The sequence below is a fragment of the Vidua macroura genome, chromosome 10 (genome assembly GCF_024509145.1).
Source record: "Vidua macroura isolate BioBank_ID:100142 chromosome 10, ASM2450914v1, whole genome shotgun sequence".
Lineage (NCBI taxonomy): Eukaryota > Metazoa > Chordata > Aves > Passeriformes > Viduidae > Vidua > Vidua macroura.
In genome coordinates this window covers 11,260,785-11,279,204 of record NC_071580.1, presented here as the reverse complement: position 1 = coordinate 11,279,204, position 18,420 = coordinate 11,260,785, and the positions used below count along the sequence as shown (strand labels likewise).

The 18,420-nt window shown below is 46.1% G+C and overlaps 1 protein-coding gene across 1 annotated transcript; it reads left to right on the top strand.

The window, feature by feature from the left end:
• The first annotated feature begins 9,396 nt into the window (after window positions 1-9,396).
• Window positions 9,397-15,174, top strand: GMNC (geminin coiled-coil domain containing). The gene is made up of 5 exons (XM_053986251.1): window positions 9,397-9,802; window positions 10,639-10,795; window positions 10,897-10,982; window positions 12,384-12,500; window positions 13,910-15,174. The coding sequence occupies exons 1-5, from the start codon at window positions 9,800-9,802 to the stop codon at window positions 14,558-14,560; spliced, it is 1,014 nt and encodes a 337-aa protein (XP_053842226.1). The 5' UTR covers window positions 9,397-9,799; the 3' UTR covers window positions 14,561-15,174.
• Window positions 15,175-18,420: the final 3,246 nt, after the last annotated feature.

Genomic DNA, 18,420 nt, shown 5'->3' with positions numbered 1-18,420 from the left:
GCAGACCATGTACGCCCACAAAAAAACCGGTCTCTAACTACACTGCTTTGAATCCTGTGGCACAGACCAATTCACTTGTGAAAGACCAACAGATGGACGGAAAGAGACACCCTCCTCCCCCCTCTGGCTGGTATCAATTCCCATTAAAGACTCTCCTGTGTCCAGACTATGCATGCTGACCACTCAATGCAGGCAAAATTGCAATCCACCTTGATTAACTTCCTAATAAGTTCTTTGCGCCTCCCTCCTTGTTCCTCTACCAGTCACACTCCTTCTCTCTAAAGTTTTCCTCTAATTAATTCCATACTAAGCACTGAAAATCGGCAGGGTCCTCTCAAATGGCCCTTGTCCCTTTCTGTGTGGACCCTCCGGGTCCCCAGTGCTAAGCCCACTGGTAAAAAGCTGACATCTGTGCAGCAGCTCCCAGGCTGCACTTTCAGGTACAGCATGTGTTGCACCTTGAACTACCGTCTCATTTCAGACCCCACCATTGAGACCAATTAAGTACAGAGCATGCAAGGAGCTGACCGAGTGTCGCATGCTGGCTATAACCACAAGGACTTAGAGGCCCCAAATCTGTTATTACCAAGCTGTTCCTGACAGCAGCATGCTGCCTCCTAACAAAAAGAATAGATTAACATCAATCAAGTCTCCCTCTGGCTTGTCAGTGGGACTTTGGACCACACCTTCCACCCAAAATTTCCCTCCTCTCCTGCTTCTGAACACCTAGGCAGCTCCAGGCTAACAAGGTGGCTGCTGAGTCAAGCGTGAGCTGAACCATATGTTCATAATTAGTTAACTTCTTGCTTTATTGCTAGAAGCACTATCAATAAATCAGTGACAGCCCACAGTGGCCTTAGGAGATGCAACAAGCCACCCCCAGCCAGCACGGGGCCCTCCCCTTCACACGGGCAACTGGCCATATTTCATTCCAGCTGTGGCATTGTGCACTGAATTAACTTTATCCTCAATTTAGAAAGCCAGCATGAAATCAAGAGACCTGAGAGAAAGAATAAAGAGAAAGAAAGAGAGAGAGAATAAGAAGGGGAGGGAGGAGAGGGAGAAATCCTAGCAGGTCAACTCAGAAAACAGTTTGGTGAGTGACCATCCACAGAGATGGTGCTGCTTAACCCATTGCTGCAAGGCTGCTTGTGGGCAGCACATCAATTAATAAGAAAGAGCCTTTCTGCCTCTTATTGCCCAGCGCTGCAATTGAAGGTTTCTTAGCACAGGCTGAAGGGGGAACCCAGTGATATAATTGTTCTTTAACCAGTCACTGTTAATTTGCAGCCTAAATAGCAGGTAAAGACAGCAATAGGCAACAGTGGTGCCAGGATGAGTCTGGCTGGACACACTGCGAGGTCTTGAGGCGAGTGCACTCACACAAACCTGTATTCAGTTTGAGCAAAGTGCTGTGACAGGTCAGATATTCCCAGATCTGGGAAAGCACATGGCAACTGTCACACTGCTGGGTGTTAAGGCAGATTCCCTGTGGGCAGTGGAGAGTGCTGGAGGCTTCTACGCAGCAATTCACAGCACCTGAATCCAGAGCCTGCCCCTCCTGTGGTCCTCACACCTCCGTGTACTACAAAGTTACACAGGCAACGTGAACATCACCCACAACTAAATGCTGAAATGCCTGTAGTTAACTCATCCTAGGATTGTTCTGCCTGCTTGGACGTTTAACTGAAACACAGCCTGAGCTCACAGTGCTCCCACTGGCAACTTTTATCTGGTTGAAAATGCACTTGAAAAGGTCATTGTCATAAGGCAGAGTAAGTGCTATCATGCTTCTGGAGCCGATGGAATTTTGAAAAAGCAGCACAAAATAATTCCTTTCGCCCATGTTGTTCAGTTCCCCCATCCTCAAAACTTAAATCCAGCTGTAAGAGCCTAAGTGAAGGCTTCCTGTTTACTCAGCTGAACCTTCTTGCTGTGCCCGGGTAGGAGCAGAGGGAGACACGCTAGCAAGCCCTCTAGTGTCCACCTGCAACATCCTTCTTTAAAACATCCCAGAGTCCAGGAGTGCATGAAAACCAAAACATTGTCAGCAATAAGCTAACCCTCCAAATTCATGATACCAAACCGCATCTTTGAAAGAATAAAGTCTAAAATTAGTGTTACTCTTGAAAATAAAACTGATAGCAATTACAGAGGGCTATTCCTCAGTAAGAACATCTATCACAGTATCTTCCTCATCAAACTTTTAGGATAAATAAAGCAATAAAAGCAAGTTATTGAAGGGCATTTTGCAGGCTAGCAGCCAACCCAGAATGGAGCACTGTAGGGTCTTTCAGTTTCCCAGTGAAGTATTTTGCTCCAGGGGGCCCCACTCCTTTGTGTCCCAGGCACCAAGGGTGCTTGCCCAGACTCTTCCTTGTAGATTTGTATCTCCTGGATGCTGGAGATTACAGAAAGGCCTAAGTCCTGTCCCTGAACATAAAACTCCCTTAAAATTAGTGGAATTGCAAAACAACATCCAATAGCTAATAGCTGACAATCACAGATTAAATCAGTTCAGTTCAAATGAAGCTGCAATTTCTCAAACTACACCTTTCTAGCTCTAAGGAGGAGGTCAGCAAACACTGACCAGAGCGAACAAGGTCCCCATGTCCATGTCAGGAGTCTGCTGAGATTCAGTGCTGGCCATGGATGACAGACCAGTCATTGCAGCTTCTGTGGGTGGCAAGAGGTCTCATTTCTGTCTGACTAGAAAGAGAGAAAGGAGAGATGATACAGAATCCACATGAGCTTCTGGGCAGCTCAAGAGCTGCCATTTAAGTCTCTGTTCCTTCCAGTGACTTCAGGAGACTCAGACACAAGAACCTGGAGAACACCTCACCTCCAAAGCCTGCTCTGTTGCACTGTACTAACCTCTTCTTTCTTTCCCTGTTCTATTACAGTTTGCAATGGAATTACAAAATTACAGTAAGGCATGGATAAATTCTGCTCTCTCATCCAGGAGCAGTTAAAAACCAAATACTTCTCTGTTTCTTATTCACTCTCAGGCCTTTTTACATTGCTTTGGCACAGTATGAGGCTGCCAAATGGATACAAACCTCCCCCCACCTCTTTCTCCTCCAGGATAGTACAAAATACAACTGGACCCAAAAAAATCCTGTCTGCAGATATTATCCACTGCACATCATTCCTATAAGGGAAGTCATGCTGCCATTGAAGTATGTAAACTTTTGGTTAAAATTAAATTTCAGCAAAAATTCAGGGAAGAAAACAGCTCTGATGTGTTTTGAATGGAATTCTTTAAAAGGCCTTGGGATTTGGAGGACATTTACTCTTTTAATCCATTATATCAAAATAATTGACAAAATCACAATGAAACATTTTGTTCCTTCCTAAAAACAAAAACCAAAGAGGGGAAAGAAAAAAAATCTCTCACAGAGAATTAAAAAGCATTCAGGTTTCATTCCAACGAGCTGGGCGTCAGGACCTTGGCATTCTTCGAGAAAAGAGATTATTGTCTCCAGCCAGCTCTGGTATAAGCCTGTAAAATCCTCTGCCAATCTTTTAGATGAATTACCAGCCAACTAATTCCTTTTCATCACCAGTTCATCGAACACTACCTGCATGGACTAGGAGCTGGAAATTTTGTGTATACAGACAGAGCTGTTTTACTAGGATATCTCCCCAGTGACTTATTGCTTTAACTCAGCCTTTGAAAAGTATGCACAAAAACCCTGACATCTTTCTCAGCTCATGACAACAACATCCTTCACCTTCTAACCTCCAACACATTTACACACGTCCTAGAATCTTTCTTTCATTATTGATTAGGGAAGGCAATGCCGTACAGCTCTGCAATGAAGAGATGCCTTCACACATATTTACTCAGATCCAGAGATCTCTGCCAAACATCCCAACTGCCAGCCAAGAATGGAAAGTGCCCAGCTCTGCACCCAAAGCAAGATGGAGAGAAGCCAGACTGCCAACTCCTGAGCCAGAGCCAAGAGGAAAAGCACTGTTCAATAGGTGAAGCCCAGTACATTGGGCTGGCAGCACCGTGCACACAGGAGGAGCTCACAGGCCAGGTTAGAAGCAGGCAGATGCACACATCAGTGGATGATTAGACACGAGACCCCATTCAACTCTGCATCTGATCCTATGAAAATTCATCCTAATTTGGACTAAACCTGTGAGCTAAGCTTTTCTGGCAGGTCTCCCTGCAAAATAGTTTGAGTTCAATAGAAAACACCATGGAGAAAAACATGGCTTTTTAGCACACGGCTCTTTCTCTTGTAGATGCAACAATTTCCCCCAAACCACGATGGTCAATACTCTGAGCACACTCAAGAAAAACTGTTTCTGCCATCTGTTATTTAACCCTGGGACTACCTCAGGGCTTTTGTTTGCACTGCTGAATCACTTTATGTGGTGTAAAGGTTACTTAGCTGCAGCATGGCAGCTCAGTGCAGTGGGAACCTCTGGAATGAGGGAAATGGACAGCAGCAGCATGCTGCTGATACCAGCCAAGAACAGGCTTTGCTTCCATAACTACATCACGGTTTATATTAAAACTCCCATCCAATTAATCCCCAAATGAAAAATTATCAGTTCACAATTAATTTACTCTTCTGGAGCCAATTGGTCTCAGCCAAGAACAAAGGTATGCATTTGGCCAGGGGCTACATGAGGACATTTATTATTACAGAAAAGTGAAATCTAAGCAGACACACCAGTCCTGACTGGTTGATGAGGAACTGAAACAAAGATGCAGAGACTGACTTAGGTCTATACCATAAATGGGTGATGTTCTGAAATTTCAGGCATTTAAGTTTTCCATTTGCCTTTCCATTTAGGGAAACCTCATAGCGGTATCTGAGGCTGCAATCAAGTGCAATCTAGAGGAGTGCTTCTCAGATGGCTGGCAAACAGAATAGCAATTGCACAAATCCAGACAAACACAGCATAGATTGTTGTTCATAACACATCAAATGGCACACAGGGCAAACCAGAAAAAACTAAACCCACAAATGTCAGATTGGAAATTGGAGTGAAATTCTGAACAGTACCAGCATCACAAGAGCAAGTCTCTTCTAGTCCTAAATCTTCACAAGCAGTTACCTGTGCTTACCCAAGAGATTTCTCTTCAAAGCAGGGATCTGCTGCTGCTTTTGAAACAACAGCTACATCCACAGGAGAGACACAAGACTTGCTGTTAGCAGGGATGATAACAGATAGGGGAGCACTTGTGGGCACAGCACATGGCACAGATGTTTTTCAAACATGGTCCTTAAACATTTCACCTCTAAGGATATTCTATACATAAAAGTACCATTATCTATTTAGAAAACCTTCAACTTTCCCAGATAGATTCCATCCTCTAGTCACTGACTCACCACTCGTGCTGTGAAAAACTGCAGGTAAACCCAGAAAGGTGTTTTGCAATTTTTGCATCTTGTAGTCACCTTTGTTCTTCATTCTAAACACTTGTGGAACTCCACAGTACCCAGAAGTATCAACACGGGAGAGCTGGAGTCTAATAGCACTGAAGACTCAGTTTAAATTAACTGCATTTTACAGGAACTAAAGCCCACAGGTGTATTCACTGCCAGTATCACTTGATACTGGTTTCAAGACTAGTAACCAGTGTGAGAGAGTGATGAGAAAGGTAAAGGCTGCCCTAAAATATACCAGGAAGATACAAAAGAGAAAGATTTCTCCATGGTTTTCTCTAAACAATGGTGTGTTACACAGCAACCTGAGTAACGTTGGTCATCCATCTGAGAAACAGGTTAATAACAGCTGGAATATTTTCAGAGATGGGCTCCTAAGATTAGGAAAGACTGTAAAAGAACCTGCCTTCTTTGACCTCAAGAAAAAAAAACAATGTGTGACAATGCTTTGCAAAGACATCAAGGCTAAACACTGGAGAGTGTCTAAACTAGAGCAAGAGTTTGGCACAAGGACAAAAGGGATTATACCTACTATGAATACATTCAGCCTGGAAACTAGAAAGTGTCCAGCCATCAGAGCTCAGAGTACGGTGTAGCCTCACAGTGGGAATAACATAAGGAAAATAACCTAATTAGTTTTAAGAGGGAGATTGAAAAGTTTAAGAATGTCTCAACAGCAGGGGACTGGATTTGGGAAGTGCCTTTTAGTCCTGTGTTCACGGAGGAAGACTGATCAGAAAAACAGCCAGAACCTGTATCTGCATAAATTCCCTTTCAAAAGCATTTTTGCAAATCAGTCTCATCAGGTTTAATTTCTCACACCTTTGGTTCACAAACATGATCAGAGATTCATGCAAGTGCCAGGTACCTATGTGTACCTGTATATAGGTTAATATCCTGAGTTATAAGTGAGCCTCTGGTTTGTCACTGGTTCACTTAACCACTCAACATGGATAAGAAGCAGTGTAGCAGTAATATGGCAGGACAAGTAAAGAGGATTTGGGGTGGGTTTGGACACCAGTGTAGGTGTCAGCACACAAAGTAACCCGTACTGTAACTGTTGTAAGCCTGGTGTAAAACTTGTACTAAACTGTAAGTATTATGTATATATCTGTAAGTATTATTTTCTTCTGTGTACCATCCCTTCTGAGAGTCCATTCACTATGATGGAAATGCAACTTTAAGGCTATTTTTACATAAAAAAGGGATAAACCAGAAAAAAAGTTTGGGTTTTTTTTTTTTATTTTAATATTAATCTGAAGGATTAGCTTCACCACTGTTGTTTAAACAAAAAAAAAAAATCATAGAAATTACAAATGAAAATATAGGTACAAAGAACATACAGTAATTAACACACTGCAATACACTTAAATGAGTGTTCCCAGAACTTCAGAAAAGAGCTGCTATGACATTCAAAGTGAAATCTCCACTGAAGCCATATTGTAGTCTTGATAAACATTTTCCCCCAGAACTTTATTCCCAATTAAAGAGGTCCATCATTAACTGCAATAAGCAGTAAACACTCCTGATGAAGAGGAAAATCAGCAGATGATTTTTACTTAGTTTTGTTTTACACACACATATCAATGTGATTGCCACTGTGACTTCAATCTCTTCCATCATCATATGTGATCATCCATGCACCATTTTGCAAAATGAGGTGTTTCTCTCCTACAACAACAGCATTTTTTTTTCTTTGGCAGTCACCCAAAGCGTATCTCCCCAAACCTACCAGGGCTCTGATTTGGTTGTCTTTTACCCATTACCACCTCTCACTCCCCAGCATATCAGCCTCGGTGAGCTGACCTGAATTCCTTGAGCTCAGAAAGCCAAGCACTGCCAGCCCCCAGCCAACACCAGACCCGCTGTGCAGAACCAACAACGGCTTACAGGTGGGTGTGAGATGTCTCCAGACAGGGAGAATCCACACCCTACCTGGGCATCTCTTCCAGTGCCTGCACCCTCAAGAGAAAGTTCTTCCAGATGTTGAGGTGAAGCTTCTTGTGTTCTAGTTTATGGCCACTGTTCCTCGTCCTGTCACTGGGCACCACTGAAGAGTCTGGCACCTGCCTCCTGACCCCCACATTTATTAATGCATATAAATACGAGATATTTATATGCATTAATGAAATCCCCTAAGGAGAGGCCCCGTTCCCTCAATCTCTCCTCATAACAGAGCTGCTCCAACCCCTGCTTATCCCCTGGATGTGCTGTCCGGACACCCAACTCTCCTCTCCCTGCTGCTGCCCCGACAGACGAGCCGCGAGGTGCCTGGGGCCGCACGGGGAGCACCCCGTGCGCAGGGCATCCCTGCTCTTCACCCACCGCAGGCTCCTCTGCACCCGCCTCACCCCCTCCGGGGCCAGGCGGGCACCTCCCGAGCTGCCTGGAGCCGGGCACCGGCAGTGGGGCAGTCCGGGCACCGGCAGTGGGGCAGCCCCGGCCCCTCAGGAGAGACCGCGGCTCCCCCCGCTGCCATCCCCGCGCGGCGGGGTCGGCGCGGGCTGATGACGCCATTTTGGGCAGGCCCAACATGGCCGCGGTGCGGGTGGTCCCGGGCCGGCGTTGTGGTGCTTGTAGGCGCTGGCGGGGCCCGGCGGGATCCACGGGGTGTTCGCCTCTCGCACGGGGGTGCTGCGGACGCTGAGGGCTTCTCCAGCCTGCCCGCCCCGGGACGTCTCCTCTCCCGGCTTTACCCGCCTCCGCCGGGCCATTACCCAGCGCGCTGCCGCCCGCGGGGCCCCAGAGCAGCGGTGCTTGCCTGGCGTGTGCCCGCTGTGAGGGAGCCGCCGGTGCCACAGCGCCCTGCGGCACCTCAGCAGTGGGCAGAGGGGCCAGACGCGGCTGAGGAGCTGCGCTGGGCCCTGGCGCGTGTTGGGCGTGTGTCACACAGCTCCAGTTCCTTAGCAGCCAGCAGAGGAGCCGGCCGTGCAGGAGGGGTTAGCATCTGAAGGGAGTGGGTTATCACAGCAGTTACCAAAGGTGCTGTGCTGCCGGTTGAGAAACCTGAAGTGTGACCCCAAACACTGTAGGCTGAGTGAGAGAATGCGAGGCCTTTTTGAAACGCTTCTGTTGGAAAAAAAAAACATAAGGCAGAAGATGGCAGGGGTTTAATTTAGTATAACTGCCAGTTTACCAACCTAGGAAAATGGCCAGTAATAAAAGAATGGAAGGCAAATGGCCCTCTTCTTGGTTTGTCCCTCAGGTATTGCCCGTGAGGCTTGCTGATGGGGGAACAGCGCTGAGCATCCTGCGGGGGAGAAATCAAAGACCGTCCCATATGCCAGCACGGCCTGCCCTCGGCCCAGCCTCATCCTGGCTGGCTGCAGACAGGTCGGGATAGCACCTGGAACAGCCCTTGCCATGGCAGGGGCAGGATCCTGGCAGAACAACTGCTCTGCTATTGGCTCTATTCCCACCATTCCCATGCTATTCAAAGGCAGACCCTCAGTGAAGATGTCTTGTTTGATTTTTTTTTTTTTTTTTTCTCCCCTCTGGGAAAAACTCATGTTTATCCATGGATTTTGATTGCTACGTAAATCTGATACAAATCAGAAGTGACTATATGGAGACAATCTCTGCCTTTCACACACCTGCCCATGGCTTTTGCAACATTATGGTAGTAAATCCTTTATGATAATAAATCTTTTACCACTGCCACATTTATATCCTAAGATTTTCTAGAAGTCTGGGGCTTGATAGAAAACATTCTTGATATAGTGAGACATTTGCAGGAGCTTGTCCTTGCGGACTCTGTTGTTCTGAAACCTGCACTTTCCTCCTCAGAACTGTCCACAGAAGTGCTCTGCATTGTATTTGCATCTACACACCTCTGAGGAGCTGGGCAAAACCCATTCGTCAGCCAGGCAGGTTGGACAGACTTGTTTCTTCCTGCTGGATTTTACAACTGCAAACAAGTCTTCAAAACAAAACAAAACAAAACAAAACAAAACAAAACAAAACAAAACAAAAAACTCACCAGCAATACCAGCAGCCTTATTCTGAACATATGGGATGCTTCCCTGGATGCCTGTTCATTTCCTGGAGTGAAACTCAGACACACCAGTTCACTGCTGCCCCTAAGTGTGTGAAAACTTTTTTTCCTTCTCCCTCCTTTTCTTTTCCCTCCTTCCTTGTGTTGATTTGTGGGACCAGAATGACTTTGATTTCAGCAAGTTTGCTGTTTATTCACGTCACAAGTTTGACAGCTTTACACCAAATCAGATTGCTGGGTTTCAGGAGAGCTCTGAGGCGTCACTGGGAGCTCCTTTAGATTAAACTCGCCTCCCCGGTCTCCCCCCTCTCCCCCTCCTTCAGAGCCATTTAAACCTCTCTGGGGCTTTAACAGAAACGTGCTCCCAAGACCTGCATTTCATTCTGCCACTAATATGGTAAGTGCTCTTTGCATTTCTCTCGACCTCGAGGCAGAGGAGGAGAAGCTGGTCTCTCCCTTGGGGGAGCGCAATAGATTTTGTGCCCTCATAAGATGGGAAAGAAAGAGGGCTCTTCTGTACCTGCCAGTGCAGTCTCTGCTGCTGTGCCTTCCCATGGGTGGGCAGACTCCCTGACTGAGACTCCAAGTTCTGCCGTTGCCTTCCTTGCAGAGATTTAGAGTTGCTGCAGATGAGGCTTATTTGGAGGAGGGAGAAAGGGTGAATCCAGAGACAACCCCAGGCTTTGCGGTCTGGGACTCCTGCAGAACTGCAGGGGCAGAAGAGAGTGCGAGCAGCCAGGAGGTGACTCTGCTGGCTCTGTGCTGCTGCTTTGGAGCTGAGTCGAACACCCATGGTGGCAGGAACAGTCCGGCCAAGGACAGCATTGGACCTCCCTTCACGCTAAACCCACTCAAGACCGTAGCATTTCCCCGGGGTTTGCAGGAAACTGAGCCGCCTCCCTGGCACAGCTGTGCTCGGAGCCCCGGTGCTGCCGGGGCTGGCGGGGCGGCACTGCCCGCGCTCGGCGCACGGAGCGGTGCCACCGCGAAAACGGGGAGCGAGCACCGGGTCAGGGCTGGGCACTGCCTCGGGGGCCGGCGGCGCCTGGCAGGGGCGGTGGGGCTGCCCTGCGACAGCACCTGAGCACAGCCCGGCCGGGACAGCAGCGGGGAGAGCGCTGCCCCGCCGGGGCTCTTCTGCCGGGGCGCGGCGGGGCCGGGGTGGTACCGCTTCTCCTCGGGACCCGCCGGCCCCGCCGAGCGCCCCATCGCCTCGGCCCCTTCCCTCCGCAGAGCGCCGGCCGGCCGTGCCCGGAGCCGGACTTCGCCGGGGGCTCGGGCTGCGCCTGCCCCTGGTCCGCCCCCGCCGGGGTTTCCAAGGAGACCTGGGCCGCCGTCTGCGCCGCGGAGCCGCCGCACAGCCAGGGCCGGCGGGAGGCTCGGCCGCCGGGTGAGTGCGCTCAGCTGCCGCCGGGGCGGCGGGAGCGGCCGCGGTCCCCAGCCGCGCTGGGAGCGGTACGGGGCCCGGCTAAGCCCCGCTGTCGTCCGCAGGCCAGTTCTGCAGCCCGCAGCTCGGTGCCCAGGACGCGGCGTGGCAGGGAGACCAACTGTCCTCCCAGCTCTACAGAAACAAGCAGGTAAAGGCTCCGCGCCCCCCAGCACCCCCGGGTTCACCCCACGAGGCTCCCGAACTTTGTGTCACGTATTGCACCTTCTGGGTTGGCTTATGGCATGTCTCCCTGTCCCTGGCACTGATGTCGGAAGTGACATAAAACTGTTGTTCCTTGATTGAGGTATTTGTCTCCCCCATGTTGTCCTGTGAAGTTGGACCAACTGTGGTGGGATTCCCTATCCGTTCCTCCCCTCTTACATCATATTGCAGCAGCAGCCTTGGCACTAAAGAAAACCAGGGGCATGAGCAGGGGGGACCTCAGGCTCTGATGATGCTGTTGGCTAAAAATATGTAGTGTGTGTCCTCCTGATTCCACCAGGTTTAACTTCATGGGAAATTATTCCACCGGAATTGCCTAATTACATGGAAGATCAACCGTTTTGACCAACAGGTTTTCCTTGTTGCTTTATTTTCTCTTGTATTTAATTTTTTTTCTGTAAATCCCAACAAGAGACGGGAAACTCTGAACTGTCTTCGATGAAGGAACTGAACTCCAGTTTCATGACTCTGATCAAGTACTTGGAATGATGTTTTGACCCAATCAAGTCAGTGAAAATTCAGATATTATCTTAAAGGTCCCTGGAATCAAACCATAGTTCCAGATGTCAGTGTACTTCTTTCTCTGGCTCTGCCTCAATCCTTTAAGTCTGTTTTTGACTGAGCCTATGCTCAGACGATGCCTGTGGTCCTTGGCAGAAGATTCTTTGTCCTCCTAAAGAAGTCTCCAGAGCTATGATCAGGAGCCAGAAATCTATCTGTAAACACTTAGATTTCCCATGGAAAAGTGTTAGGTGTCCGCCATTCCTGTTCAGCTTTTGAGACCAGGGATTATCTCAACTGTATATAAGTACCTAGGCTGGCACAGTAGGGTCCAGAATTGAAGAGATCATTGAGTGCTACTTTATCATAAAGAATGGCAACTGCATCTTCCTTCTGCACTCTACCCCCATAAATTGTTAGTTTGCAACTTCTCCTCCTTTTTTTTTTCATCAACCAGCTATAAATGGGAAGGAGGGGTGCAAAGGGATGTTTGCTGCAGCTCAAGAGGAGATCCTGAAGCTGCTCTCATGCCTGTGACCATTTCTGGCTGCTCACAGGGCTACTTGTAATTAATTTCTATTATTATTCTGCGGTTGCAGGTTTTTACAGAGTAATCTTTTCAAACACTTACTTAAAGATTAAAGGAAGTCAAAAGTGAAAACTGAACAGTCATGCCACTTAGATTTATAGAGACAAGAGGCTGGAGGGGTGGGTTGAGCTCACAAAGCAAACACCCAGATCATCAAATCCAAGCAGCTTGTACCAGAGGGCAGTTGCTATTAAGTTACAGAGTCAACATCTATTCATCAATATCTCTATTCCACAGCTTCAAGATACTTTGCTTCAGAAGGAAGAGGAACTCGCTAGGTTACATGAAGAAAATAATAACCTCCGACAATACCTGAATTCTGCCCTGATTAAGTGTTTAGAAGAAAAAGCCAAGGTATTGTGTTCAAACCTGTCATACAAATGTGTGCAGAAGGAACAGGGTGATTAGGTACACACCAGTGAAATATATGGAAAATCTAAGAGTGTAGACAACCTGCAGTGGAACTCACACTCACATTTAAATTCACAGAGGTGACAGTTTGCTCCAGGAATGATATCCTGTCAGGTTCTGACTCTGGAGACAGTGTAACACCTGATGTAATTAAGTTTAATTTATTAGTTAGCTATAAGTAAGATAAGATTATTTAGTCAAGGTAAAATGATTTCCTCTAATTTTTTTTTCAGTGAAAAGTTCAAATTTGAATATATATATTTTGAATGTCTCTCTTTTGTCAATTATCCCTTTGATAAGGTTTTTTTTTTCCAGTTTATTAATTAAAAAGTTCTGTGGGTTTTTTTTAAATGGTAAAATACAAAATTAAACATTTCAGGTTGGATGAAGCATTCTGTTAAACAAAGTATGAAGGGTTGTTTTTTTTTTTTTAACATTTGGATTTTTTGTCTCTCACCTAAACAAAAATAGAGAAGATAATTCTTTCTTGTCAGCTTAAAGACATTTTTTACTATTCCAACCTTGCCCATGAAACTGAATTATTAATTATTTGCTCAACTCTGGGGATTGGGCATGAGGTAAAAAAGACTGTAGGACATAGGAGACTTTCCTTTTCCATCCTGTTGATGAGTTGATAGCATGATGTCCTCCTTCCCATGGCCAGACCTGGCTCCTGGCAGTAGAAAAGGTCTCTTTCACTGGGCACAGCAGGGACACATGGCCACCCCCTGTGTCATGTGGAGAAGGGTCCAGTGTGGAACTGTCACGGCAGGTGTCTGAGCAGTAATTCATGCCATGGTGGGGAGCTTCCTTGTTCATTCTTGCCTTCATTTGACCATACCAGGATGCCTGCAGGGCCTTTGTCCTGGGAGAATGACAACTGAGGTGAATTGATGAGTGCAATGCCATTCAGGCTGCTGCTTGACCACTGCCTTGTCAGGATCACCCTGTTCCAGCACGTTTCAGTTACCTTTGCATCCTCCCTCTTTGTCAGGCTGCCACTTTGCCCCCCATGCAGGTGAGCACTCTGCTCACCTGCAGGGTGCTGCTGGCACAGAGGCAGGTGGGAGCTCAGGGCTGGGAATGCCATCAAAGCACAGGTCTTATTGACATGGTCACACTCTTTTCTTTCAAGGAACAGGGTTGTTGCAGACACTGTAAAAATACAAAATAGTTGGTCATACCCATATGTTTAAGCAGAGGGTAAAAAAAAAAAAGTCTCTGTAAGGACAGTAGAAATCAAGTAGTAACCATCTTGTGCATCTGAGGTCAGAAACATGTTGCCCTCAGGTATCTAGAAATTCAGATTTTAATCTTCTGTCTCCACCTTGTTGTTTTGGTTTTTTTAATAGAAACTACTGTCTGGTCATGGGCAAAAAAACTGTGCTATCCTCAAAAGTACCAAGAGGAGATTAAAAGAGGACCACTGCTTTGTTCCTCAAGAAACTCCTCATGCTTCCAAAGCTAGAAGGAACCTCTTCAATGAATTCACTGCCTGTGAAGAGCAAGCCAGCCCTGCTGTGGACAGCTGGGTCTTGCAGACCTTAGGATTAAAAGATGTGAACACCATTGATGAAGCTTCAGCTAACTACAGTGCCCTGTCCCCAGACCTTGGAGAAGACACGTACTGCCTGAGCCCTGGGGGAGCAGTAGACTATGAGCAGAGGGAAGGAGCAGCAGCAGTGTTTAGCTGCAGCCATGTTCCTCCAGGCAGCAGCAGCAGCACCACTTATCCATGCAGCGAGGAGTCTCCCTTCCTTCCCCAATTTTCTTCAGCACCGTGCATCTCCTCACCAGTGCCAAGTGTTTCCTCCCTCCCAGCCTATGGGTTGCCTTATTTGACTGGTGGTTTGTCACCCAACAAAACAGAAGTGGCCTTCACAACGTCCCTGAGTCCCCACCGCAATGTGAGAACGCACAGCTTCCACCAAGGACAGGCCTTTGTGCGCAGGGATGACGATGGGGGGTGGAGATTCACCTGGGTGCCCAAGCAGGCTGAATGATGCACCTGATCAAGGGTCAGCCATAGAGGATGTAGGAGTCACACTTCTTCTTCTGCATCAGATAGGTTCAGGCAGAAAAAAGGACCCCTTTTGGGCTTCTTTAAATTCTACTCTGTCACTAACCCACTCCTCATTCCCTCACAGATTTTCACAGATGTGACTCCGGATTGCTCTTGGACAATTTTCTGCCCCAGATGTTCAAACTGGATTCCTTTCTCTTGTGCCTGTGTTGAGATACCTGCTTTTACTTGTTTCCTGGGGTTTTGTCATCAGCTCTTCCTTGTTACTGGTAGTTTCCAGGCTGGAGGGCTTTCACCTTTAATCATCGCTTTCACATGCACCAAACTGAAAAGCACTTTGGGAATACACCTCTCTGGCTTTGGAAATAGCACCTGTCTCACAGATATCCACAGATAACAAAGGAGGCATATGTTGGAGGCTGAGGATCAGCAGTTTCCCAGTGATTTATGTCTCTCTTGACTACACAGATAGCCTTGGATTTAACAAGCATCCATGGTTGCCTTAGGTGCTGCACAAAACTGACCTACAGCAGTTCCATGGTGCTGTCACATTCTTTGATGATGCCTCAAAATAAAAACAGAATTTACTTCTAATGCCTGGAGGCTGCTTAGTTACAAGAGATTCAGCAAGGGCAGGGGATCTTCCTGAGGTGTGATTAAGAGACTGATGTGTTTACTAATACGTTTTAAAGATATTTTGTCTATCAGTAAAGGGACTTTACATGTGGGGAGGCAGTAGCACTTAGTGGTTGGAGTGGGTCTTTGGGAACCCCAGCCTTCAATGCCAGCTCCTGCCTCTCTGTGTCTGCCAGACTGGGATGGGCTGAGGGTAAGACCAGCATTACTTTGAGAATGCTTTAAACTCTTTGAGAAGGTGCTCTAGCACTGCACAGGGCTTAACTTTCACTATTGCTACTAAATAATATGAATGGTTTGATGACATGAAGTCAATGGACATGAAGGAAGTTCACCAGTACTGTTTTCTGTTACCTTTGTCTTCAATTCTACATAGTTTGATGCCTAAGTATTCAAAGTAGATTGACTTGGTTATTCTTGCTTTCAGAATGGGGCCACTGACATTGAGGAAGGACTGAAGTAAAAATAACCAAAATAGAGATTTTTTTTTTCCAGTGGCTTATTTTCATCTAGAAAACAGAATATTCCTCTATTTTTAGAGGATAAAAATATCTTCTAATAGCCTGTTGTGCCTTAGAATTGCAACATTTGAGACACTCCATCAGGAGCAGTAATGATTTCCCAAAGGACTTCTAAATAAACAAACTGTATTTCTGGGTAGTTACTTTAAAGTAACTGTGGCAGACTTCCAGAATAGGCAATCTGAAAACATTGATTGTAGGCATTATGTCACTGCATTAAAAAGCCAACCAAACTGAAAAAACACCACAAACCCACACAACAACCACTGCAGAAGAAAACCACAACAAAAACTCAGTAAAATCCAAAAAACCCAAACCAAACAATGCTCATGGAATAAATACAAGTATTTGTTTGGGGAGTTTGCTGTAGTCCATAAAATTGTGGTAGATTGATGGAGACTGGTCAGACAAGACTACTGTTTCTGTAGCACTTTTCTGCTTTTCAGTGAAAGCTGAAAAAGAATCCTGTCCTACAAACAACTCATTTTTTCCCATGCATTTCTTTCCTATTATTCTCCCCTTGCCCCACTATATAAGAGGATATTGAAGAAAATACTCCTATCACTGGAGTTTTGTTGACGAGTGTGGTAGTGTGGAAAATGCCTGAACTTAACCTGAGTATGTGATGGGAACCCCTGGTACAGGTGATGTGGAGGATGCACAGCAAACTTAGAATAAGACAGTGTGGCCCCAGGACTACCTCCAACACAGCTGTAGATGCCACATCTCTCAAAGCAGCTGTAAAACAGAAGTAGAGAAACATCTATGTTTTCTAACACTATAGAATGCTATTACATGTGAATTTCAATGCTATGGAGTCAGCAGCACTAATAAGTGCTTTTGTACTACCAACAAATCTTAAATCAGGGCTTTTTTCTCTGAAGAGAGAGAAAAGCTTTCTATTTGCCTGACATTTCCTGTCCACATTTTTATACCACTGCATGTGAGAACTTCTCCTGCAGAGAGCCAGAACAAAAGTGTCAGATCTTTGGTACAATCCTGAAGTAGGGTTTCAGTAGGAACAAAATGATGCTTGAGCCTTTAGCCAGCCTTTTGTACAGGGGTGACTGACCCTATATCTCATAGCAAATAAATTATGAACATGAGGAAATAATTTACATGAATGAATCCTCTTCTTTTCCAGTGGGTTCCTGAATTTTACTCTATATGAAGGAGCTGAGTCGTGTTGGAGGGATTTTTTTCTGAGCCTGACTTTACTGGAGTTCATTTGGGTAGAGGATCCCATGGTGCTGCTCCTGTCAGCTGATGGATGCTCCTGATCTGCACATGCAGACATAAAATTCTGGTTTAGGCAACTCCTTGAGCAAAGTTCTCTGTGGTAATGATGCTCCTGGGCACTGGAGCAGAGGGAGCACACTGGAAAGGAAACAGAAAAATCCCCAAAACATTTTAACAAATAAATAAGAGTGATTTGTTTCACCCTGACACCACCATTTGAAGCAGTATTTCCTGAGTTACATGAAGAATAGAAACAGGGTTTGTCTAACACCAACCCACAGCAAGCAAATCAGCGCAGTGACCAAACCATTCCTTTAGATAAATATTGCTCCTATTGCCGAAAGAAAGCCATTGCTCAGCATACCTCACTCTAAACTGCCTGGTTCCTCTGAAAATCCTGCCTTCCTACAGGTGTAATGGATGTGGAAAATGAGTAAGAGGCTGAAGACATCTCATGGCAGATTACTGTCACATGGTGGGATGTGAGGACAGTTACTGACTGGGCTGGTGCTGGGTTGATATGCTGATTGACCCTGCTGTGTCCCCATGATTTCCTTGGGCTTGGAATCACTGAAGCTGCATTAACGTGGTGCAGTTCTTTGGCCTGCAAAGATGTGGGGGGAAAGCTCTTGCTGGTACAAAACCTAGATGGAGCTGCAAAATGGGTGTTCAGTCTTGTTTTGTGCTCCATCCTCTCTCTTTGGCCTTTTGTATCCACTCCCACTGGGGGAAAGAGATTCAAAGCCATTCTGCTGCTCGTGGAATGTCTGAGGTAAAGCCCAGGGAAGCCTGTGACACATTCCTATGTCCCAGAGGTAGCTAGAGGCCAATGGCAATGAAAGCAAAAAGTGGAAATAAAATCCAGTTCTTCACACTGCCATCACAACTAGGTAGCCAGGAGGTAGCAGAGACAAGTTTCAGCATGGTACTGTATTTCTAATTTCAAAAAACAGACAGCTGGAAACAAGGGCTAGAAGGCAAAAGTTTTGGGTTCTGATGCTGTCTCTGGTATTACAGCTGGTTTCTATGCTTTGGATTCTATGGAATTCACCACTGGACCAGTTCATAGCTATTTAACAAGAAAACACAACTCTTGCTGCTGCAAATTCCAAGAAGTTCCCTCTTGCCAAGGATCAGTACCAGGCCCATAAAGCTCCAAGATGGGGAACTATGACTTGAATGGCCATAGGGCCCTGGGTGGTTCTTTGAGCAGTAGTGAACTTCCTTGTCTGTAAATATTCATCTTGTATTAACATAATTTGTTTTATTTTTTTATTTGAAGTTTGCTTTATTATGTGAATGTAATGTGCAGCTGCATAGTTTAAAATAATCCATGCTTCTAGAAAGGTACACTAACAGAAATGGAAGTTAATTTAACTTAATATGGTGATGTTCCTGATTTTTGTGATTTAAAAAGGCCATGATTATATGTAAATGTCAATTT